This window comes from Plectrocnemia conspersa, unplaced genomic scaffold, assembly GCF_051122295.1.
Source record: "Plectrocnemia conspersa isolate PC_06_02 unplaced genomic scaffold, ASM5112229v1 ptg000008l, whole genome shotgun sequence".
NCBI classification, from domain to species: Eukaryota; Metazoa; Arthropoda; class Insecta; order Trichoptera; family Polycentropodidae; genus Plectrocnemia; species Plectrocnemia conspersa.
In genome coordinates this window covers 7,336,652-7,362,294 of record NW_028277172.1, presented here as the reverse complement: position 1 = coordinate 7,362,294, position 25,643 = coordinate 7,336,652, and the positions used below count along the sequence as shown (strand labels likewise).

The 25,643-nt window shown below is 32.8% G+C and overlaps 3 protein-coding genes across 4 annotated transcripts; 1 reads left to right on the top strand and 2 right to left on the bottom strand.

Annotated features, from left to right (window-relative positions):
• Positions 1-1,146: 1,146 nt before the first annotated feature.
• LOC148232856 (U2 snRNP-associated SURP motif-containing protein) lies at positions 1,147-14,650 on the bottom strand. The gene is made up of 18 exons (XM_088191058.1): positions 14,439-14,650; positions 9,044-9,137; positions 8,773-8,971; positions 7,399-7,570; positions 7,167-7,332; positions 6,935-7,098; positions 6,339-6,404; positions 5,473-5,516; positions 5,157-5,261; positions 4,971-5,086; positions 4,800-4,908; positions 4,492-4,734; positions 4,237-4,426; positions 3,954-4,164; positions 2,526-2,766; positions 2,303-2,456; positions 1,709-1,911; positions 1,147-1,646 (listed from the first exon to the last, which is right to left on the bottom strand). The coding sequence occupies exons 1-18, from the start codon at positions 14,550-14,552 to the stop codon at positions 1,493-1,495; spliced, it is 2,745 nt and encodes a 914-aa protein (XP_088047184.1). The 5' UTR covers positions 14,553-14,650; the 3' UTR covers positions 1,147-1,492.
• Positions 14,651-15,847: 1,197 nt separating this feature from the next.
• On the bottom strand, positions 15,848-17,557 carry LOC148232855 (uncharacterized). 2 transcript variants are annotated; one of them, XM_088189475.1, is made up of 5 exons: positions 17,484-17,557; positions 17,188-17,252; positions 17,048-17,123; positions 16,759-16,898; positions 15,848-16,629 (listed from the first exon to the last, which is right to left on the bottom strand). In XM_088189475.1, exons 1-4 carry the CDS (start codon positions 17,509-17,511, stop codon positions 16,819-16,821), a joined length of 249 nt encoding a protein of 82 aa, XP_088045601.1. In that variant the 5' UTR covers positions 17,512-17,557; the 3' UTR covers positions 15,848-16,629; positions 16,759-16,818. The 2 variants fall into 2 exon arrangements, with proteins under 2 accessions (XP_088045601.1, XP_088045600.1); XM_088189474.1 differs by having other exon boundaries at positions 16,831-16,898.
• Positions 17,558-18,547: 990 nt separating this feature from the next.
• Positions 18,548-25,321, top strand: LOC148232854 (BOS complex subunit NOMO1). Its single transcript, XM_088190118.1, has 14 exons — positions 18,548-18,728; positions 19,001-19,387; positions 19,453-19,615; positions 19,683-19,931; positions 20,002-20,170; positions 20,230-20,506; positions 20,572-20,777; positions 21,805-21,983; positions 22,052-22,390; positions 22,460-22,646; positions 22,898-23,100; positions 23,613-24,062; positions 24,140-24,508; positions 24,569-25,321. The coding sequence occupies exons 1-14, from the start codon at positions 18,583-18,585 to the stop codon at positions 24,839-24,841; spliced, it is 3,597 nt and encodes a 1,198-aa protein (XP_088046244.1). The 5' UTR covers positions 18,548-18,582; the 3' UTR covers positions 24,842-25,321.
• The last annotated feature ends 322 nt before the right edge of the window (positions 25,322-25,643 follow it).

The following is a 25,643-nucleotide window of genomic DNA, read 5'->3' as shown; positions in this document are numbered from 1 at the left end:
AAGCACACACCGGTCGTGCGAGCCCGCCAAAGTCGTCAAGAGAAAGTGCCTACGTCACATCAGTGTTGCTAAGTTTTGGCCATAATAAAACCTAAATAAATATATATAAATGGACCTCCACAATTTATTTTACTACTTTTGTGTATTAATATGTTTAAATAATTTATTTTAATATTTTTTGCTGTTTATTTATTTCGTACTTATTAATTTATTGATATTATTTTCTAAAATAATCATTTACAATAAAATAAAATTTAAAAATATATTGTTTTTTATTTATTATTTCTTAAATTATTTATGTAAATATATGGGGTACTTTAAAACAGTAAAAGATCGACCACCGTACATGTACGGCAATACCGCTCAAAGGGTTAACTGCGAAACTCTCGTAAGACTGCCTGTTTTTATGCAGTAGATGGTGAAAAAACGACCTGTAGGTTAAGTGTTAGAGCATCGAGATCATTACTTTATTCAACTGTGTTTAATTGCTGTCTTGGTCTATCTTTATTCCTCAGCAGCATACTAGAACTACCAACCATGTGGCTGAGATTGTGTTGTGTTCATTCATTCGGATTCAGGGAATATAAGAATTCAACCACATAATTAGTTGCTTCTTCATAGTTCATTATCTTGTCAATTGAGTGAGCTACAACTGGCATTAATTAAATCGATTTGAGGCAAAACTTTAAACTGTTTTATTTATTATTTATTTTAATTAAAAAATTACTATATATCTTTTTTTAACCTTGCGTTGTGCGAAATTCTTTTAAAACTATCCATTTTCATGTAGCAGGCAGTGAAAACATAACTCATCATTAATTTATCCTGTAGTTCCTATTTATTACAAATGATTCAATACTCAAATGAAGATTAATATATCTCTAAGCTTCAGTATTTTTTTTTTGAAATGGCTTCAACGTTGTCATCAGATGAACGTTTATGCTTAACTCTTTGCTAATTGCTGCATCAATGTTTAGATATTAAGCCCAAAAGATTCGGTAAAATGAGTTTTTCTTTTGCTCAACGATGATTTGGCTATTTTACATACATTTCTGTATCTACCTATAAAATAGTTTACAATAAGTCAAACATTTTGACATAAGGATTGATAGAATAACATATGAACTTAAAATACAAAGAGCGCGATTAATAAACAATAAATTTATTGTTATTTAAGTATTTACAAATCGACAAAATGCATTAAAAAATTACGATCTAAATTGTCGAATGTTATTAATTTTATATATACATATACAAGTTTAATTAACTGATACACGTTTTAAATATCGATTTTAAAATCTACTATGATTCTAAGAGTTTTATAAAAAAAAGACATGCTATAAAAATAATGAAAACTATATATTGCGCTATAAGAACCAAAAGATGAATGTGACATTTCAACAATCATGCGGGTTGAATACTATGAGTAAAATAATAAAAAAAAACTTTTTTTAAAATAAAATAAAGCGCCCTTTTAGGTTAATCTAAGAATCTAATATTTGTGCTTATGTTTATGCTTCCGCGAGTCTGAGTGTCTCGACGAAATGTGAGGCGGAGACGGTGGTGAAGAGCCTCGATTGCTCCTCGGAGATGGAGATCGTTTACTGCCGTATCGGGTGGATTTGTTACGAATCGGCGATCTAGTCCTGATTTATAAAACAATGAGTAAGAATTGAGAAAAGCACAAATTAAGATATGAGAAAATCACCTATGCCTTCCTTTCTTCGATGGCGGAGATAGAGACGCTTCTCTCGAGCGTTTCGACCTTTTCGAAGCATAATCATCGTCCGACGAACCGCTTCTTGCACCTCGACTGTCTCGATCCTTATCTTTAGAGAACTTCTTCTCTACTCCTTTGTTAATGGGTGAATCTGTTACTGATTCGTCTTTATCTTTAGCTTCCTTTTCAGCCTAAAATAATTTACATTATTTAAAATCATCATTAAAAAACAGATATATAATATAAAAACGGCCACAAATTAATTATTCAGAATTTTATTAACAGCTTGACCGTAATTATATTATTCGGGGTCAGAATAAAAATATAGGACGATCATGTGAATTTAAAAAAATATTATAACATTATAAATATGCAATAAATTATTTAATTTAGAAATATTTTATAAAATATCTATAGTCAGAACAGTGAACACCCCATGAATAGCTCTCAACGAATCTATTTAATTGTATGCAGAATGCGAAGGTATTAATAATATAAATTCTTACTCATGTAATATAAATTCTGACCATAACTGTATTAAAATTCTGACCCGAAAAATACAAGCCTATAAAAATTACACACCTTCTTGATGAGTTTTCTTCGGTAATGCTGCACTTGTTGAAGAACACTCCATCCCGTCTTCAAAGGTCTTTGTCCACCTTCCAACTCGTCTTGATATTGCATAGCTTTCAATTCCACGTTCCGTAATAGTAATCTACGCTCATCGGACACCTCGCTATAAATATAAAAATACATGAACTCATCCTTTGAGTTGTAAGAGCTGCATATTAAAATAGCTACAAACCTAGAATCGTTATTTTCAGGCGATGGGGGCGAATTGGTTAGATGCGGTGGTGTTAAACGCGTCGGAGATGGAGCTGGTAGATGATTCCATCGCTGAGAAGTAATAGCACCCGCTTCAACTTGATCCGGCTCCACCGATTCCCAACGCGATGGCACAAAACCAGGAGTCACTGTGATGGGTTTCGAAGATGAATTACGTCTATTGTCTTCGATCAGTGGCATTCCGTCTATATCATCGTCCACTAAACAAATATAAAATACAATAATCAGTTTCTTTTAATATACAGTTTAGAATCCTGATTATATGGTAATGTGGTGATGAAAAAATGCCCAGTGTCTTTTGGAAAGGAATCATTACTAATATTTCGACAACAGAGTATGGTTGAAATAAAGAGACTTGATAGGTTACGAAGAGGAAAAACCACCTTACCTAGAGAATAATTAAAGTATTATAGGGAAACAATAAGGAAGAAGAATAAGAATAAATGGAAATATAAATGATATTTTTTAACAGGGTTCGATGGTTTTTATTTTTACTAAATTTTGCTTCCAATAATATAATTAATATGAAAAATTGAATCGCAGTAAAAAGGATTTTCAAATATTTCGATTGCATTAAAGTTCATAGTATTTAATTAAATGACAAGCATTTTTTTTGGTAAATTCAAAGGGGGGGCAAATGCTTCCACCTGCCCCCCTAAATGACGTCACTATTTTACCCCCTCACTGATCAATAATTCGAATAGCATTGTATTATGCATACTTTTTAACGATTATGAAAGTAACTAATAATTAATTAAAATAATTATTATTAAGCAAATATATTTTACATATAGTCACTTTTTGCATTAATTGGTTAATTAAAATAATATCGGTAAAAACCGAGAAAAAATTACGAATGTATACTTCCATCCATTTTTTATTCAATATTCGAACAGTTGAAAACGACGAATAATTGAGAACCGTAAAACACCATGGAGTAGCGTCACAGATTACGCAGTGGAAGTAAAACTGGTGGTTTTTGAGCATTGCGCCATGCTAATTAACAAGTACCGTTTTTTATTCATTAAAAATTCATGTTAATAGCTAACATATTTCAATTGTTTTTTAATTTTAATAAAATATTTATTAAAATTTAAATACTTTTTTTTAAATGTTTACATTCCTATATTTTTTTTATAAAATTTGAGGATGGATGAATTTAAAAAATAGCATTTTTATCATGAAAAGGTTGCGGAGCACTGGTCTAAACAGCAAGGTTGGTAGTTCTATTATTAATCAAGACAGTAATGAAATGCAGTTGATTGAAGTAATGATCTTAATGTGTTAACACTTCACCAACTATCGTTAAACATTAGAATGTAACGGGTGTAAACTACCAGACCCGTCGGTTTGTCATTTAAAGTAGGCTGTCTTAAAAATATCTTACTTGGAATTCCATCTATATCGTCATGCACATGAGCCGACGCCGTTATGATTGGTCGAGTCGGCGAACTCCTCTCGTGACGCTTCAACCCTTGAGCTGCTTTGAGTAAAGCGGCTCCATCTAAAGGTCCACCTTCTTCGCCATCCAGATCATTATCATCCCCGTCGCCATCGTTATCGTCATCGCAATCTTGAAACTGAGATAGTTCATCGTCCTAAAAAAAAAAACACAGTAAATATAACATCAATTACGACAATTCAATTAAAACACAAGCAACAATCAGCACCTTAATCTCGATTCCGCTGAAGGCTTTATGCAATTTATTTATAAAGTCCTTGGGGTATATAGCCCAATCTTCCCATGCCAACAAAACTTGATTCACTCTAACCCTGAAACCTTCAGATTGCAATCTGCTCTCTAGTTTCTGTCTGGCGGCGTATAAATCCAGCAATATTGCTACCAAACGATTCTCAAATCTGTAAGTTCGGAATGATTTTATTATAATGTTCTGATAAAATGTTAATAAAAAATAAATTCTAACGCTTTTCTATAATAACTGGAGTTCGTCAGTTTGATTCCGCAATTATGAAGTATGTCCGAGATTAGATATAATCTGGCGATCTTTTTAGGGATCGCCGTCGTTATTATGCTGAGCGATTCGGCGATGCATTCGGCTATTTCCTCTGCAGCTTCTGCATGCTCCATACAGAAGACCATAGCCTCGCCGACTTTTGATCGCTCAGGAGTTAAGTGCCGAATTAAATCCTCTAATCTCTCTCGTTGCCTATAATTTTTTTTGTATATATAATTAATAATTTGACTACACAATGAAACGGTTAAGATGCATACGTTTTACTCAAACTGCCTTTAGTGTCTTTGATTTCTTCTTCGACTATCAGCTCCTCTGGCATTCCTTGCGTATATACGTTAATAGCTGGAGGTCTCCAAACGGAACCGCCTAATTAATAAAATATATAATTAAAAATCATATCAAAAAATAGAATATAAGCAATAAATTACCTTTAAACATCCTGAAGTCTTTCGTATTCCATTGCTTCTGATTATCTCCTTGCAATAGAGAGAATAGCTTCCATCTATAATACACGTGCGCTGGACTCTTGTTCTCGAACAGGAACCTTAAAACGATCCATACGTCATAATATATTCGTTGTATACGTTCCAGTACTTAATATAAAATCAACTTACTTGAACGCCGGATTGTCAATCTCCTTGTTCATGATCATAGCTTCAAACATCGGTCCTTCCCGTATTACAAATTCTACCATTCGATGTATAATCATCAAAGTAGCTCTACATACAACGTTTAATAATAAAAAGTAAAACACGTACACAGATTAAATATATACACTTATACGCATACGTATAGAATTCATACTCACTCGGATGACACGAGCGTCATAAGTATAGCCTTTGACGGGACTCGGGATGGGATGTTTTAAAACGAAATAATAATATCTGGAGTGGGGGAGGGGAGAAAATGAAAGTTGGATTTTTAAATTACCTTTCAGTCGGTATAACCACCTTGACAACGGACTGCGTCAAAATCTGTAGGTCAGGTCACAGCACCCAATCCAACATCACAAATCAATGATTAATAATAATTAACACAAAAAAATCAATAATATCATAATATTAATAATAAAAATAAATTATATAAACGACAATTTGAGAAACTCTTTTACATCCATTGATGTAGACATTCAAATAATATTTTTATCGATCTTAAAATATCTCTAAAATTTAGTATTACGTCAAATCTATTGGGGTGGTTTCGCCAATTTTTGCATTTTTCGTATGAATCGGGCTTAAATTATATTACTTAAAAGCTAGAGTAAATAAAAGTATTTAGATCAGATAAATTATATTGCCTGTGCCCCATCGACTGATACTCTGCCCATTAATAAAACAGTCACTGCAGAGTACATTGAGGAATCCGCACCCGCACCAAAATGTATCATTGATTTAAGTCAATCGGCAAACATCTAATATATCTTTGAGAAAAATGAATAAAATATTATAATTTTATCAAAACAGATGTGATAAAAAAACTGTTTTTTCCAAATGTATTTAATCTCAATCAGATGAGAATGAAATTTAAATAAGATGCTATAGATAACATATTGAAAATATCTTTTATGATTCATAGCCACATAAATTAGCAATTTTCCTATGAGTTATAGAGAAATGCTACTTATACTTAATGTTACCTTATTAACAAAATTCAAAAACTGGCGAGACGTCTGACATTATCGTGTAATTTAAATAAGAATAGATCTTTGTCTATGCAAAAAATAATACAATCGCATTACTTGCGTGTGAAGATTGAATTTACGTAAATTTTAATTTCTTTACATGATAGTACTATACCTTGTCGAGCTCTCGTTTCTCTTCATTATCAGCAAGAAGGTTTTCTGCGGGCCTGAGGCGGGATATCTATAAGGCAGCGACTTAAATTTACATGTGTTCTTTTTACATAGACGCACGGTAGTTATTAAAAAATATGCATATTCTATTCAACTATGATTGTTATCGTTTAAAAATAGTTGTGTTTTAACTTCTAAAACGATTCATTAAATGTGTGATATTAAAAGAAAATATAATGTATGCAGCACCAAATACATAAAAGCGTTAATAATTTTCATTTAATTTTATTCATATAAAATGTATAAATATATACATAATATCACATTATGTATATATTTAATATATACATAATATAATATTATGTATATATGTATGTATATAAATATATCACAGATATCGCAGCACAGACACAGTTGTCGTATCGTTGAGAAAAAGACACCACTCACTTTATCACTTCACGTTCCGTACGGGATTCTTCCGAAGTCAATCGTCGCTATCGTTACAACTCAAACTTACCGAATGGACAGGGCGTTTTGCAAACGAAAACAATAAACCGACCGAAAAACAAATTTCATACAATTGGGTTGATGGGAAAATACCTTATTGAAAAGGTGCGCCGGCGGTTGGGCGTTAAACGGAAGACCTGAAGGCGGCGGCGGAGCTAGGGGCTGTTGCATGGTGGGCGGTATGTAAATTGGGTGCGGTGGTATCACCACCGCTTTGCCCCAACCGATTTTCATTTCGTATTGCATAACCTCTTTACCTATAATATTAGAACGACTTAAGAAAGTTCAACGAAAAACAAATAAATATATGAATAGCAAAAAATACCATTAAGGCTGCGAAGGGCCCTTTCGCCGTCCCTTCTAGACATATAAGCAACAAAGCCGCAGTTCCGACCTCGCGCCACCTGCTCTTCGGAACGAGGCCACATGATCTTGATGCTCGCCAACGGACCATACCTTCCGAATATTTCCATCAATTGTGATGTCGTCACCTTCATTTTAAAATAATACGTTATGACAAAAAATAATATTTTTATATGAAATAAATTCCAACTCACCTTAGGATTCAAATTGCCCAAATACAGATTAGTAGTATTTGGATCGCTATAATCAATGGGATCGACCATTTCATCTTTGATAACCGATTCCACTTTACTGATGCTCTCGAGAACGGTGGTCCCTCTTAGTGCGCCTTTGTACTTGTGTCTTTCTTCTCGCTCTTCTTGAATTCTATAATAATAAATCGAACATGTACAAAACTATCTACTCGAAGTGAAGAAATATACAGTACTGGTCGATTTTATATTGGCCACCACTGCACTTAATCATAACACTCGACCGACCGATGGATGGAGAACTTTATGTAAGAATTATAACAAAAAAATATAACTTTTGAATTAAAAAATGCTGGTTTTGAGGATTAGTTGAAATACACTGATTTTTACATGCATAATTTTAACAGTTGCGAAACGTCCATTTGCTGTTCAAACCCAGACCAAACAAATGGTTAATATGTTTTGAAAATATTTTTTTTTAAAAATGTACAAAAGTTTGTTTTAAGTGAACTTTTTGGTACTTTTCTATTCTTGGGTTCAAATTTATTCTAAAAAATATTTATTCATTTGTTTTTAGTTTTTATTTATTTGTATACAATTATAAATAACATTTTTAAAGTAGATTCGATGAAGTTATTCATGGAGTGTTCACTGTTCTAACGAAAAATAACGCTTTGCTACATAAATACGTTTTAAATTTTAAACAGGTTCTTGCAGGAATTGTACAGCTTCTGTTTCAGTACTAGGCAGTTTGAATACGTTCATTTTCAATTAAAATAAATTTGTGTATAAATAAATAAAATGAAAAATCAAATCAATAAACATTTTTTAGAATAAATTTGACCCCCCCAAAACTGGAAAGTACCAAAAAATGAACTGTTTATTTAAATTTAAAAATCCTTAATTTTTTTCAGAACCCAGTGTGCAATGCATCATTTTTTGTACAATAACATTATGTCAACAAATCTTCAAATCCAGCATTTTTATAATGAATTTCAATATATTCAGTTTCTTTGTAAATACTTTTAAACTAGAAATAAAGCAAATTTAATGATTATAACATTGATCTTATGTGACCCACAGATTAAAAACCAATGATAAAATAATTTGAACATGTGTACCAATACAAGTCAAACCATTTAATATTTTTTTGTTATTTAATTCATCTTAATTTAAAATAAGTAAATCATATTTCATGCGGCGAAAAAAAGACATGTCACTCGAGTGTTAACACGATGTGTGCAAGCGCGGCGGTGACAGGTATAAAATCGAAATACACATATTTTCAATATATTTAAGAATATGTTAGCTGTTTCATTATCGTATAAAAGGACAATTGCTACAAAGGATCGCGGGTTGCCAATAATTCAGACTCACTGTCTCAACTCTTCTTTGAAAGACTCCAAGTTACTCTTTCTTTTATCTTTGTCTTTCTTTTTCAAAGGTTTTTGATCGGGTTTCGAGCTGAGCATGCGTGCATATTCTTGCACACGATCGACTGTTGACGCTTTATCGAGACCTTCCGCCGACCGCACTTGGGGTTTATATAATTTACCCTTCTCAGTAGTGTCTTCCTCTGAAAAGTTGTACAAATTTTATGAGAGCTGACTCAGATTACATACGACAAAGATTAATGCGATTAATTTACTTCTGGCGCCGGCATCGTAAGTTCCTGCCTTCACCCAAGTCTTGAAAGAGCTGCCGGGTGCTTCGTGAAACGTCTCGACGAATTCTTGGAATACCTTCAGAGAAAAATTATAATTAGTTACTATAAACTTTATTTGTGTACAAATAGAAATCAGTGAAGGAATATATAAATTGAAACGAACTCAAAGATCAACACTTATATTACACACACTAGTTCATAATGCAGCAGGGATGTTCAACCTTGAATTATTTTGGATGGAATCAATTTTTATTCTCTTGCATAAAAATAAAATCACATAAGTTTCAAAATTATTACGGAATTTAATCAGCAAGATTCTCATGGAGACAAGCAGGCTCCCAAATTTATGACATATACAATATATAAATTACCATACCGAACGAGCAACTTTTGTATCTGGAAAAGGGAGTTTAACCATTTGAGTGCCAAGGAGCGCGACCGCGCTCCTTGGTGCGCATGTCAAAATTGCCAGGAGCGCGATCGCGCTTGCGTTGAGAGAACACATGTTTCGACATATTACGTCATTATTCATCAACAGTTCCCGTGCGCCGCTCGTGTTTTAGGTAAGAAATATATTTAGCTACTGATATATTACCTTAAACTTTAATTTTAATCTACAACGATGAAAATAAATAATTAAAATATACGTTTTTCATAGCTCTTGAAAGACGTATGATTTCAACGACCGAAAAATTTGAAAATGAAGGCGATTCGCTGTGCGATTTTGCGAGTAGTGCTGATAATATTCTGGAATATGAAACTGATGATAGTTCCATTGTTACAACTCGAAACAAACCCAGAGTTTTTAATCTGATCGAAAGCGAAGAAATGGACACAAATACAACTTTCGAGTTCAACGAGGTTCAGGAGAATTTTGATACATATCATCAGCCAACCTTTTTATTTCTTGAATCGCCCGGTATAAAACACGCGCCATCGGCTGATGCACATACAATAGATTATTATAATCTCTTTTTTACAACCAGTTTATGGACATTGATGGTTACGGAGACAAATCGGTATGCGAATCAATTTTTATTATCTCACCCAAATTTGTACAACAATTTTTTTTACAAATTTGAAGATGTACTGTATGCAGTTCTCAAAATGGAGGACCTATAAAAAGATCAAACCTAATTTGTGTCGTATGTAAGAAAGGTGTACACGGAATATGTGTAGGACAGCATAAATGTGAAGAATAGGTAAAATAAACTTTATACTATGACGAAAATATTATATTTTTATTTACAAAAAATGTTTGCAGATGCAGTCTTGTACGAATGTCTAAGAAGTAATAGAAAAAAATTGTAATATATAAAGAAAAGATGTAAAATTTATAGTTCAACTTTGTTATTTTATTATTGAAATCCATATATTATTTTTTAAAAAAGTTTTTGATTTTTTTTACATCTCACTTTTTAATTAAGAAATTACTGGCAATTATGACATAATATGAAAAAAATGAGTGGCACTCAAATGGTTAACCAGCTACACCATGAGTCGCATATGTGCATATTTTTCATATGGCCTATTAGGTGTTTTTTTCCTTTGCGTTTAAAAATTTATTTTAGAATTATTTTAATGTGTATTTTCTTTTATTTCTCAGAATTTAAAACAATCTAGAAAAGGTGAAATTAAGTATAATGAATCATTACTTCTATTGTTCAATTTTATTATTATTGTATTATAAAAAAACACAATTTAACAGAAAATTGTTTTAATCACTTAAACGCCGGCAACTCACCGCCAGCGAGTCACTTGTTGATTTTTTTAAACAAATTAATTTTTTAAAAGAAGTCAACAAACATTAATAACATATTCTTTACATTTTTATTAAAAAATATTGTACTAGCTTCATTTATCAGTAAACCAAGTATTTTATATATTTTTAGAGATACTGACGCGTGAAGAGAAATAACAGGTGACTCACTAAAGTCACATCAATGATAAAATCAAATAAACGGTTTTAAAATGTTTTTTCATTAACATACAAATAAACTAGAATTTTTTGGTATATTTTTTTTTTTCATAAATGTATTTATTTAAAAACATTATACTAATGAAGATTTATACATCATCCATAAAGCAATGATTTTATTAAATTTAAGATTTCTTCATATTACGAGACGTTTTAAGATACGGAAATCATACAAATGTTAGATTCTTTAGTTCGCTCGAAGCAAATGGTATCCCCAATGCCTGATGACATCATGCTCGCTGATGTCTGGCCTTGTGTCAACCTCAGAATATCTGAGAATTTGATAGTAACGTATGATTGAAATTATTTTAAAGATGAGATTCCAGCACACATATAATATCATTTCATATAAAATTTGTATCTCAATGTGTGAGAATTGGCTGTATTTATAACGTCAGATGTTATATTATGTGTGACTATTGCCCCAAAATATTGGGTTAGTACAACTTGGATGGCGTCTCAGGAGTACCATTTCAATTTATGTTTTTCTGTGAATATTTTGCAGTGCTGTAAATAAAATTTTTAAGAACGATGTCTCATAAAAAAATACTGTTTCTACATGAATCAAAACAGTGAGGACCCATTTATTATGATAAAGCAGGTTTAATTGGTAGCAAAATTTAAATCTATTAGACTGATGCATAAGTAACGTTGTATTTTTACATTGACTGTCATATATTTTTTTTAACCAACTGTTTTAATATCTGTGCTTAATGTTGTATTTGTATTATATAAAGGAGGGTTTCTTCTAACATGTTTTTAGTCTATCCTCAGTGGTTGAGTTATAGAGCCCTTGTGATTTTTTAAAATGTCAGAGAAAAGAGTCCATATTCGACATTTTTTACTTTTTGAATTCGATAAAGGCCATAATGCAACATTGGCAACTAAAAACATATGTGATGTGTACGGCAGAGGTGCTATCGATGTTCGAAACAGTCAACGATGGTTTGCTAAATCCAGATCTGGGAATTCATCAACAGCTGATGAAGAAAGAGTAGGGCGCCCTTCAACCACTGATAATGATGTTTTGAATGTCATACTTGAAACTGATCTCCGTCAAAATACCATGGACATCGCAACGAAGATGGGTATAAAGCAATCTACGGTGGTGAGGCATCTGAATCGCATTGGAATGGTTTCCAAATACGACGTTTGGGTCCCGCACAACTTGTCACACGCAAACCTGCTGGACCGAGTTGCCACATGTGTTTCTTTGTATGCGAGACAAAAGCATGAACCTTTTTTGCATCGACTAGTGACTGGGGATAAAAAATTGGTTGTCTATAACAATCAAACTAGGAAGCGACACTGACAAGCCAGGACAAGTTCCATCAACCACTCCAAAGGCAGAACATCATTAAAAAAATAATGCTTTGTGTTTGGTGGGATACGAAGGGCATTATTTATTACGAGTTATTGCAACCTAACCAAACAATTAATGCTGATAGATATTGTGAATAGCTGCAAAAATTAAACTCAGCACTTGTAAAAAAACGACCTGAACTTAGCAATCGCAAGGGTGTCGCCTTTCATCATGACAATGCGCGGCCTCATTCTGCAATGATGACACAGCATAAATTAAAGGAGCTCAATTGTGTTGTTTTAAAGCATCCACCTTATTCTCCTGACTTAGCTCCTAGATGAGGTAAAAACAGCACTAGATTCGTTCTTTGCATCGAAACTTGAAAGTTTTTATTCAAATGGGATTAAAAAGTTGACAGAAAGATGGGAGACCGTCATTAACAGTAATGGAAATTATGTAATTGATTGTTTTTTTAAAAAAATACGACGTTACTTATGCATCAACCTAAAAAATTTGCAATTGCTATTTGTTTGTGTCAGTGATTGACATTTTTATTACCGTCAATGTGTTTTAGACTTTATTTTGTGCACTGAAAAGTGAAACTATTCCGTGTCTTATTTTAATTTGTGTTAATTTTTTAATTTTTTTTTTATTTCATTGTGAAAAAATCTCCAAAAAAAGTGTTTAATACAATAATATTAATGACATATTGTTGGAAAGGATTCCGTATACTCTTTAAACATCATCATCTCATCGGTGAGTCGCGATGTTTTTTCGTTGAAAATAAAGATTTTTTCAAGATGTAAAAATTATTGTTTAACCCAATAATTTCTAAAAATTCTAATGGATCTGTTTTTCGGTATTATTTTAAAATAAATTCAATACAGGCTGCGAATCATATTTTGAGATGTATTTCTCATAATACCGTGTAAAAAAAAGCTGTCCATGTATAATTTATGGGTGAATTTCATAAGCGGCTTCATTTCGTGCAACAATATATTATTTTATTTACGTAAAACATCCTTTAAACTCGTTATTCATGCCACATGTGTTTCATGAATATATTAATTGAGACAACACTGAAAAACAACCGATTTAAATGACATATTATTTACTAAGAATAAAATAAAATTTAATTTAAAAAAAATATTCATTGTTCTGCGACAACCTGCAACCTATGTTATACAAACATATGCAAGGACATATTAGAACATCTTTACACTATAAATTATATAGGTCAAACTAATTTTTATGAAATTTTTATTTTCTAAAGTCGCTGGCCTGGAGCGCTAAATCAAATATTTCGTACTGGCAGTTAAGTGGTTAAATTTGCCTATTCTAGTGATAATCATTCTAAATCTAAAACGAAAAGTAGACAATTTAAATAATTGTGATGAAGTCATCATCATTATTATTTAAATTGTCCACTGATTGTAGGATATTTGCTTCATAGATATATATCATTAAATTATGTAATGTGTATAGTGATATTTAGATAATAATCTTAAAGGCTCTAAGCACCAAAATTAGAGATTTTTTTTAGAAAGCAAGAAACGCAGATATATAAACAATTTAGTCATATTGCAGATCAATATGCTTCTTCGTATTGTTTTCTCAGAAAACAATTTTGTATTCACAATGGTAAAATCAGTATCAAAATAAAAAATAAATTTGTGTTTAAAAAAGAGTTAGGAGCCACTGACCTACTTAAAACTTTTGGTGATTTTTAAGATAAGTTAGGGATTGACTAGTGTGCGTATGAAGGCTGACAGATGGTGACAGGATGCAAGTAATAACAAAAAAGGTACACACTTATGCACATGTGCTATAATATGTAAGAGGAGGGAAAGAAGCGTCATAATAACCATCTAGCTTACGTTAAAACGATTGCAGATCCGACAGCAGGACAGGGAGAAGAGGTTAAAAAAAGGACAATTGTATGTTCTACGGTAACCACACTTTCGTCAAAAAAGAATCAATGAATTCTTAGGCTCCAACGGAGGGCTAAATAAGGCTGATCAAATTTTTCATCTATCGGGATGTGGCAGTGTCGGAAAGCATGTTTAGGGGAGAGGGGAGGGGTCGGGGCTACTTACGTGCGCAGCGGCCTCTTCTTCTTGGCGGCGCCGCTGCTCGTCGAGCTCCTTCCTGGTGGGCTGGCGCACGCCCCCCATCGCCTTGTGCTCCTTGCTCCCCGGCTTTTGCAACATGGCCGGGGGCGCAGGGGGCCGAAGGTTTCCGTTTTTCGACGAGCCGTCACTCGGCGAGTCGGAGACGCGCCCCCATCGCGCACCACCGGTCTCTCAGTGTTGCCATTGACAAAAAGGCCAATGCGAATGCGAACGCGCCACCGATTCATTTTTCTCTAATAATCAAATAATTTAAATATAATATAAAAATATTTTACTTTTTAAAACGTACGTACTGTTTCCGAAACTGATGTCGTCTTAGAAATGTACGATTATATTATTTTTTCTGATATAAAATATTATTTGAGGCGTGTCTAAGGGAAAAATAAAAAATGCCACTCTCTTATTTTAAACACAATCACTCTCTCCAACTGTCATGCAGTCGAAAAAAAATAATACATTAGATTTAAAATATCTTATATCCCCACAGAACAGAGAATATATAGAAGCAGCGTTCGCGGTGAAAAACAAAATCCGTACAAGTCGTAATTCTGTACACTGACGTCAGTCGGCCTTGTCACACCGTATGCGACGGACCTCCACATTCATTTTTTCAAAATTCGGTTGTGTATTATATATTATGGGGTGCTGTTCAGTTATAAGGTGTAAAAGTCATAGTACAAAACTACCAAAGAATATAAATAGCATAACGTTTCACGTGTAAACACAAATTAATACGTTTTACCTAGTCCAAGCAAATGTTTTTTTAAGGGTTTGATTGACAGGGTCAAACTTAACTAATGTTTAAAATATACGAATTTATTTTTAATATTAATATTTATTTATTTGAATTAAATTAAGACCACTGTAACCAGTTGTAACAGGTTGCCCCAATGCGTTACGATGGTAGAATACAATAATTGTATTATTGAAATATACAAACAAATTAAAATAATACATATAAAGAACAAACAAAAAATATCATAAAATATTAAAATTATATGATACCAATCGGACCAGTTCGTTTCTCTCGAAGACGTTTTAGAACGAAAAACTGGAATTCCTCGAGAATAGTTAGATTGTCGACAGCACCCCTCAGTAGTTAAAAAAAAATGCTTAGCGATATACAACTTTCACTTAACACGCAAGCGATCGAGAGGGAAAGTATCTTACCGCCCGCGTCTGATGGTATATATAATTATGTACAATATCAATAATAATATTTGTCTAGAATAATATGTATGGCGTTAATAAAAAGATTTGTACAAAATAGTACAAAAAAAGTATATAAATAAAATAAAGTATTGTCAACTTAAGACAAATTTGTACTGTTATTTGAAGACTGACGTTTTTTAAAATAAATTAAAATACACATGAATGTTATACTGAGGAATTTAATGCTGTATTTACTTTTAAGGTGTTTAGTACATGAAACTGAAATTATAATTTAGTCACTATGAATATGTATATGTTGAAAAAGATTCCTTTTATTATTGAACGATTTTTTACATTTGTAACATTTAAAGTCTAAAGAGCAGTGAAGATTCATGTGCGCTATTAGTCTTTTTTTACTCTTGAATGCTCTTCCGCAATTTTTGCATTTAAAATCCTTAGAATCACTATGAATAATCATATGCTCCGAAAGGTAATGTCTACGTCTGAATGATTTTTCGCATTTAAAACATTTAAAGTTCTTGGAGTCCTTATGAAAATGCATATGCCGTATAAGGTATCCTTTGCAGGAGAAGGATTTTTCACATTTGTCGCATTTATAGTCCAATGAGTTATTATGAATGTTTATATGTTGAGCGAGATAATGTTTACGTTTAAACTCCTTTCCGCATTTGTTACATTTAAAGTCATTAGAATCGGTGTGAGATTTCATATGGTTTAAAACGTATTCTTTACATTTGAACGTTTTTCCACATTTGTCACATTTAAAGTTGGAAGAATCATTATGCATATGCATATGCCGAGAAAGTCTACTTTTAAATTTGAAACCTTTCGCACATATTTCACATTTATGAATAAACAAGTTTGAATGCAATTTAAGATGCTGTATGAGAGTACTTTTTTCTGAAAACAATTTATGGCAAAATGTACACGTAAACTGCTCATCTTTGTTTAAACGTTCAATATTATTTAGATTTTCTCGTTTCTGAAAAAGAAGAATAAATTATTTAACCTGTTAAATAAGTTTTAAACTCAATATATATAAATATATATAAATATAACTGTCATTATTGTGTAGTTTTAATTTGTAGTAAAAAATATGTTTTAACTTAACGCAAAATATATTTCAGTCATAAAGCGAGTTATTAGTAAATAAACATAATAAATAAATCGATTAAACTATTACTCGTTTTTCCATAAGATTATTCAAGCCTGTATTTTTATTAAGTATAACATCCTTAACGTCGTGAGATTCTGAAAATAGAGATTAAAAGAAAATTATCAAAGATATAAATTAATATAAAATAATACTAGACTAGTGTTTTTATTTTTTCTGTAGTATTTGCCTATGACAATTCATCAAAGGCATTAAAATATTTTTTGAATAACTACATCTTTCTTACCTGTTTCAAACATGTCATCTACTTTGTCTATATTACTTTTTTTGATGTCGTCATATTCAATTTTAATATTTTCATTCTAAAAAGAAATGAGATTTTGTATGTATAAATAATATAAACGTAAATATTACACTTTTGTTTACCTTGACTTTATATTCAATTGTGTTAATATAATTAACTCTTTCATCGTTGTTTTCAACGTTTGGTTCTAGAAAGAGATAATGAAACTATAAAATATATTTTAAATACTCACAATAAGTCCAGGTTTTTCTAAAACTATAAAAAGTAAAATACATTTTACAGACACTAAAAGGTATAGATGGAGAGTTAAATCATACAATTGAAGGAATTTTTGATATAATTTTCCATAAGGGTATCCAGAGATGAATCATAGTTTGAGAAAAGCTTTCTTAGACATTAATTATTCACTTATATTTACCGATTTTAATAAAATGTTGAAATGACATTGCGATGTCGACGAACTGTCACTATTCACAACAAACAAATGTCTATTCTTGGTTTAAACACTAATAATTTCGACCAGATTAAAATAAATAATGAATACGGTGGGTGAGAAAGGAGTTCCCAAGAATATTTATTAACTTTTTTCTGACACTGTCTTTCTGTAAAAAAAATTTACTTTAATTCATAAGGGAAGATCTTTTTTTATTGCCCGAGTCGCTTTGAAACGAATTAGCTGAGCACACTATGTGTCTATCGTAATTGTCTGCCTGTAATCCAATAACTCATAACTAATTATGCTCTTCATATCCCACCAAATGCATAACTTATCTTATTGGGGCGTAATCCTGTTCTCGGGGTTGGAATTGGGGATGCTTGGGATCCAACCACTGCTTTTTACGTCACGTATAGTATATATACACTTATCATCTTTAGTACCAATTCGAATCAAAAATGAAACTTTTTGTTCTAGAATCATTAATTATTGGAACATTGAGATTTGCTGCGCGAAGTTTTCTTCAGATAATTGATGAAATATCCATATTCTGTAAATTAACACCTTTCCTAACTTTTTAAATGTCTGTGAAACTCTGTGAAAACTTGTCTACTAGCTTCTCACAAACAACTTGCCCTTGCGTAAATATTCAATGGAAAAATTCCTGGAACGAATTTTTAGAACCATATTTTTTAAATTTATTGAAATCCTTGCTCATTGCATTACAAATGTATTTAGCTGCTATTATCGCATTATGACCGGGTTTTCACTGCTATTGCTGATGTAGGATAAAAAATATCGAAACAAAAAATATCCCGTTACTAAATAGCGTGGTTAATGTGACTTCTGTTAATAAACACCGAAAGAATAGTAAAATTATTAGACATTCTGTTAAATAAAAAAATAGTCTGTATATTTATTTAACTTGTTAAACTAATTTTTAAAAAATAATTTTATTTGATTGAAATCAGAGCAATGGTATCGACCCTAGATATATAAAATATTTCCTTTATTACATTTGTATTTGTACATGGTCAGAAAATATCGTATTAAAACTGACGTCTGATTAGACGGATGGAAAATGGCAGGTCCAGGCTCCGTTTTTCGGCCGGCGATTTTACTACTCGCATTAAATGCCATATGCGTCACCGCCAAAGACATCTTGGGATGCGGAGGTTTCATAAAAAGCCACGTAGATTTGGACTTTTCCAAAGTTGAAATCAAACTGTGAGTAGGAATTATTTCTAGGTTATATTCTAATGAGATTAACTCAGCTGACGAAATTTAGCATACGATCGTCGATTTCTTTGGACTATTACCGACATAGAACGGTATAATGACGTCTTTCATTCATCATATATGAAAGAGAGTGTAATATGTAAGCATTATAGAAAATAATTTATTAGACAATTGAATCCTTTTAATTCTACAACTAAACTAATAACAAATATTTTGTTGTGACATAATAAAACATAATTAATTTATTAAATCGTTTATAGATTGACCAAACAGGGCAGTTTGAAAGAAAAGACCGAGTGCGCCCCCACCAATGGATATTATTTCTTGCCGTTGTACGAGCATGGTGAATACGTTTTGAAGGTAGATCCGCCGCCAGGATGGAGCATAGAACCTTCGGAGATACCCTTGAACGTGGACGGAATCTCGGATCCGTGCTCCAAAGGTCAAGATGTGAACTTTGCGTTCACCGGCTTCGGAATAACAGGTCGAGTCGTTACCGCTGGAAGTTCTACAGGCCCGACTGGAGTGTCTGTTCATTTAGTTAGCAAAAGCGGAGAGAGCAGAGAGACTAAGACTAAATTCAATGGAGATTTTCATTTCACACCGGTCATCCCCGGAACTTATACTCTGAGGGCTTATCATCCCAAGTTAGTTTATCTTATATTTACCTATCAATTGTATAAATGTATAATACTTTTATTGTTTATTATAGATGGAAATTAGACCCGTCGAGTACCACAGTTGAAGTATCCGGTGGAAACACGGCTTTAAAAGTCGGAACTTTAGCCGTACGAGGGTATGACGTGCGCGGAACTGTCACATCCAATGGTAAACCTATTTCTGGAATCCACGTAGTGCTGTATTCGGCTAAAGGGGTATGCGATTTAATTGATGAGCCGTTTTATGTTATATTATAAATTAATTTATTTGTTTTTTTTATAGTCGGAACCGAGGTATAAGATCGAAGGTTGCATCACTGCTCTGCTTCAAGACGTTCCGGATGATCCGATTTGCTATTCCGTGACTGGCGATAATGGTGAATTTACATTCGGTTTGGTGCCCGCCGGCGAATACAAATTGATTCCGTTGGAGCGACAGTTGGGGAAATCTAAAACGATATTCAATCTCCAGCCGGGATCTGTAAACTTCAAAGTGGAGCATGATAGCGTCAATTTGAAGAACGCTTTTGAAGTATGTATTACATTTCATATTGCTGGTGAGGTACGGACGGAGAGGAATAATTTTTTATATGATATTTAAGGTTACTGGGTTTAGCGTTAAAGGATTAGTTGTCGAACGTCCCGGAGGCAATCCAATGCAAGGTGCTAAAATATTGTTGGATAGAAAACCAGTGGGCGTTACGGAAAAAGATGGAAAATATACATTGTCCAACTTAAGAGTCAACACATACACTCTTCAAGTTATAGCTGGTAAGTAACCATAACTTTTATTATTTGATTTTTATTGATTAATAATATGCTTCACATAGATGGATGCGAATTCGACGATGCCACAATATCTATATCTGCTCGTGGAGATGCCTCCGTTCCCGATATATATCCGGCTAGATGGAAAGTATGCGGAACGGTCCGTTCACCGGGCTCTAATAATCAAAGACGGTCCATCGTCGTTCAATCTGCTCCTCCGTCGTCGATAACGTTGACTGCTATAACCGGAGACGACGATAGATGGTGCTTGTTTTTATCTCCCGGGAATTACCTTGCTAGCGTTCAAGTCTCTGATGAAGATAGACGAGATGGTCTCCAGTAAGATATTCATTTTTCAACGCAGTTATATTGATAGAAACTTAAATTAATTTTTGATTTATTAGATATTTCCCACTGTCGCAAAAGATCAACGTCGGCTTTAAACCGCTAGATGGAATAACTTTCTCTCAATTGAAGGCAACTCTAACCGGCACCATCAAGTGCATGAAAGACAGTCAACATCCGTCTTGTTTGAACGTCATGATTACGCTACGTCCGTTATCAGTAGACGGTAGTTATATCGGACAATCGCTCAGCACTATCGCCAAAGGTAATCATAAAATAAATATATTATTAATAACAACGTACATTTTAAAAAATTGTTAAGAGTTTACACAGAAGAATTTGAATTTAATCAAACCAAAAATAACTTTTTTGTAATATTATTATTGACTCATATTAAGCACACTTCTTGCTGGCATTTTAACACCTCCAGTTTTAAAATGCTTTTCTGTCCAATATTAGATTTAAACTTGGGAATAAATTTATTATCAGAGTTTGAAGAAAACATTTTTATGTTCTAAACCAAGGGTCTTGCAAAAGTTGCGAAGGAAGATAAGAAACGACGTATTATTGCAAAAAAATCTGTCTTTCTTTCAAGAGATTGTTTTAAAAAAGCAGCACACTTAATTTTAAAAATTAATTTGTCAAATAAATGCTCAATATACACATTAAAGAGTCATCATAATTTAAATTCCTTTGTGTATATATCAAAACCTGATTTTCCCCTCTCGTATTACTTCAAACATAATTATTGACAAATTCACTGAAAGTGCAAAGGGTTAATAATGCCGTCAAATTCGGCAGTCATCGCCAAAGTAGCAAAAGTCAATATGTAGAATTTTTGCAAACGAAGGGTTAAAAACTAGAATTGACAATAAAGATGATTCAATTTATCTCCTTTTATTAAGGTTTCAATATTACAGAGTTTCATATAGGCCTCACATATATGAAATAAAAAAATTTCTGGCTACAATAACTGTAGTACTTTTAATCTGAATTCCATTTAAACTTTTCTGAAAAATTGCACTTATAAATATTTTGTCTAAATTCGTTTACCAGCTTAATAAAATTTATTAAAACTGCTAAAAAAATTCTAAACAAAAATATAAAAAAAATTATAAAAGAAATATAAACTAAATTGAAAGTAACACATTACAATCCATTCACGCGTTTTCGCGTGAACTTGGCGATTAGTCCGATCAAGCGTTTTTGAGGTTTTAAAAATATTAAAGCTTTAAAAAAAAGTTTCAACCTTGTATCTTATTTACTTAATAGCTTAAATTAATTGTTTCCAGATGGTAAATACACGTTCCAAGAAATTTTACCTGGAAGCTACGAAATTTCAGTACCGTCAGAGACTCTATGTTGGTCTTCCACAAAACACAACATAGTCGTTACCAATACCGAAGCTGTTATTCCGGAATTTGTCCACACAGGATATGCTGTATCATTTACAATGTCTCACAAATCTAAAGTAAATTTATATTTCTTAATACTAAGATACTTTTAGATTTCTTCATTAAATAAATTAAAACATTTTAGGTATTGTATTCCATGGAATTGGCTACGGGAAACTTAGATATACCTTCAGGTCTGTCTCAGCACTGCCTTCCAGCGGCCGGAGAGTATGTGTTTACACCTAGCGGCTGTCACACGTTCGAACCTCCTACGGTTACGTACCACACCAGACAAGCCAATAATATGGTGACGATCAATGCTGTTTCTCATTCCGTTGGTGTCTCGATCCATTCTAACGACGCCGTCGAAGATTTGATGATCATGTTGATGAAAGAGAAGCCCGAGTGGATCGGCCCGTTGAAGCCGCTGCCTCATAAGTTGGACGGCATGTTTGTGTATCACTACACTATGATGTTACCGCCGGTATGTTTAATATATGCTTATAAATTTAATGTATTTTATGTAGGTATGTAATTATAATTTTTATTCTAGGGTAAATCAGTCCAAGTTATGCCGTTTTCGGAAGTCTTATTGTTCAATCCACCGGGTGGGCATAGTTTGAGCGCCTCCGGTGGCGACTGCGTCGATGTTGGGTTGTTGTTCACGGCCGCCAAAGGAAAGGTTTTGTCCGGACAGATTGTGCCGCCGATTGCTGGTGTTACCATTATTTTAGATGGAGGTTTGTGGGGCATAATTTATAGAATTTGTCTTAATACAATGTTGCGCCATAATAATATATGTAAATATAAAATAGTCTTGGGTATAGAATAGAGTATGGCATTTTTATAGTATAAATATGCATTCTAGTGAGGAATTTCACTGTAAAACAAGATTTATCCACGAAAATAAGCTATTTTAATCTATATGTAGAATTACAGACTGATATCTTTAGTTTAAAGATCTTTGCTAATTAGTTTTTATATATTTTAGGTGAAAAAGAACTAATCCAAGTGACAACAGAAGACGGCAAGTATCACTTCGGTCCATTGGATTCTCTACTAACTTACGAGCTTCACGCCGAGAAAGAATCTTACATTTTAAGTGGTCCCGATGATAACGGAGATTTCCAAGCTCACAAGTTAGCCGAAATTAAAGTCAAAGTCATTGACAACGTTAACATGAAAACTTTACAGGTTAGTTGGTGTTAGTAAGGATGTCATTTCAGATTTTTCCAGGGGGGGCAAAAATTGGCCATTTAATGGTCGTTTATTAATATTTCCATTTCATTAAGATTCATAGTACTCCATTAAATGACGCATTTTTCTGCCCAAATTCAAGGGGATCACTGTTTATTTTTGTTCATATTAAGACTTTCTAAAAATATTACGATCCCGAATTTTGACCAATAGGAGAGCGCAAAAAATAATTATCCCTTCTTACGTTTTTGTATTTGTTGTTTCAAGACGCAGAGATTTTATTTCAAATCAGTTCAATAATTCGATTGTGGTTAATTTATTTGCAAATTCGCACAAAACAAACGCCGATACGGATTCAATCTTTATTTATAAATGACATAATTTTTTCTAGCTAAATTCAAGGGGAGGCAAATGCCCCCCCATCTGCCCCTCCCCAAATGACATCCCTGGGCGTTAGTTTATATATATATTTAATATCAATGTTCTTATTGTGCTACTTTTATTTTTAGGGTGCTTTAGTGTCAGTTTCTGGTGGATCTTATAGAAAGAATTTAGTCGTCAATAATGACGGAGAGTTGATTTTTCCGTCTCTGGCGCCGGGCGAATATTATCTTAAGCCATTGATGAAAGAGTATCGGTTCACTCCGCCGAATTTCATCATTGACGTGACCGAAGGGGAAGTTCATGAAGTCTCGTTCGGAGGAATTAGAGTCGCTTGTTCCGGAGTCGGACATGTTGTGACTTTGGGTGGAAACGGATTAGGCGGAGTGACCGTTATTGCCGAACCTACTTCGGAGATGGATCCGTCGCAGTGCCCTTATGAAGAAGGAATAGCTGAAAGAGAAACCGGTGCTTTCCGAATTCGAGGATTGTTGCGTAACTGCAATTATAAATTGAAGTTAAAGTCAACTCACGAAATGAGTATAGCTCATGTTATACCGTCACATATTGATTTGAAGGTAACATAAAAAAACATGCGTCTCAATGTTTTTGACTAGAATCTTTGAATTATTTTTTATATCATTTTATATTTTAGATCGTATCCGAAGCTGAAGATATAGACGGATTACGTTTTATAGCTGTTCAACCACTGCTCGTAACCGACGTAACAGTATTGGTTTATACTTCAAAGATCGAACATTATAAGACATTAAAGTTGAGACTCGGCACTGAAGTCGAACCTACTTCAAACATATTTTCTTCGAAATTGGATGCTTCCGGTTACGCTTCTGGAATTAATCCCGGTTTAATGATCACATTCCCTCGATTACCAGCTGATAATAGAACTTATGTGATACAATTAGACTCTTCACTATCAAGATCAACTTTCAACTATAACGTGGAACCGATATATTTCAATGCCGATGGAAAATATAAGCATTTCCGCATTAATTTTGAACCAATGGTATGTTTTTTTGTGTTTGTACAACATAAACGTTTCTTAAAATAATATATATAATTACAGGTTAAGGTTTCTGAGCAAGATTTAAATCAACCGTCGATTTTGATTCTCATTCTCTTCGGCATGCTGACAGTTGCGTTCTTCAATCAAGAGAAAGTCTTGTCGATTGGCTTGAGTCTCTTCGGTTCGATTTCCGAGAAGATTGCCTTAGCCGCCGCTCAGAATAAGCAGAACAACGCCAAGAATAATCAATACACACTGGACGATAATCAAATCGATCAGATCGTCCAGAACATCAACTCCATCAAGAAGAAACCTAAACCTAGGAAAATATGACCCCAAACCTTTAAAGCGAAGAACAGAGACATTTGTTTGATATTGTCCGATAAATAGGACCTTTTTTTTTGTTATTTTTTGTTTAAGACGCAACGAAGACTGTGTTTTATAATGGTATATAAAACTATGGTGAAATTTTTAATATAATATTTATTAATTTTTTTCTACAATTTATAGTTACATATAAATAAAATAAATAGTGATCTCGTGATGAGAATACAATAAATACCTATACATATTATATATTATATACATTTAAAATAAGTGTGTTATATAATTGGCTAGTATCAAACGTGTTTTTACATGTTTGTTGTAAGTTTCTTTGGTATTGTATGTTAGATCCGTTTTATTTTTATTAAAATAAAAATGTTAAATGTATGTATGCTTAGAATTGTAATGAGCTAACCTTATTAGATTTTGGTGTAATATGATGAAATCGATTAGTGTATGATATTAAAATTGTACTGTATATATAAAAAATAGTGTTTTTTTTTAATATATTTTTCTACATGGAAATATTTTAGAACAGTCGTTAAACTTTCTATAGGTGTGATCCCAATATCTAGCCAGTTTTCTTCTGCAAAAAAATTAAAACAATTATGAACTAAACCTTAAGTGGAATAATATCGTCAATGCCTGAAGCTATCAAATAAATCTCACCTTATAAAATAGAGTTGATAGTCGTAAAATGGATTAATGTTTGCTTTCGCATGCAATTCGCATAGATATCTACGCCGGCACTGTTCGTGGTTATCTACAAAGTTGCCATAAAAATAAAAAAACTTAATCTTCGAGCAGATTC

Bases quoted from the DNA above. Each gene is read 5' to 3' on its own strand.
- LOC148232855 (XM_088189474.1), bottom strand. From the start codon at position 17,511: ATGTCATTTCAACATTTTATTAAAATCG. The intron at 17,253-17,483 runs GTAAATATAAGT...ATCTCTTTCTAG, and splicing joins TCAACATTTTATTAAAATCG to AACCAAACGTTGAAAACAAC. The intron at 16,630-16,830 runs GTAATAGTTTAA...CTTCTTTTTCAG, and splicing joins ATAATCTTATGGAAAAACGA to AAACGAGAAAATCTAAATAA.
- LOC148232856 (XM_088191058.1), bottom strand. From the start codon at position 14,552: ATGTTGCAAAAGCCGGGGAGCAAGGAGCACAAGGCGATGGGGGGCGTG. The intron at 7,333-7,398 runs GTGAGTTGGAAT...TTTAAAATGAAG, and splicing joins TGGGCAATTTGAATCCTAAG to GTGACGACATCACAATTGAT. The intron at 5,087-5,156 runs GTAAGTTGATTT...GATCGTTTTAAG, and splicing joins ATTGACAATCCGGCGTTCAA to GTTCCTGTTCGAGAACAAGA.
- LOC148232854 (XM_088190118.1), top strand. From the start codon at position 18,583: ATGGCAGGTCCAGGCTCCGTTTTTCGGCCGGCGATTTTACTACTCGCA. The intron at 20,171-20,229 runs GTAAGTAACCAT...TGCTTCACATAG, and splicing joins CACTCTTCAAGTTATAGCTG to ATGGATGCGAATTCGACGAT. The intron at 21,984-22,051 runs GTAAATTTATAT...AAAACATTTTAG, and splicing joins CAATGTCTCACAAATCTAAA to GTATTGTATTCCATGGAATT.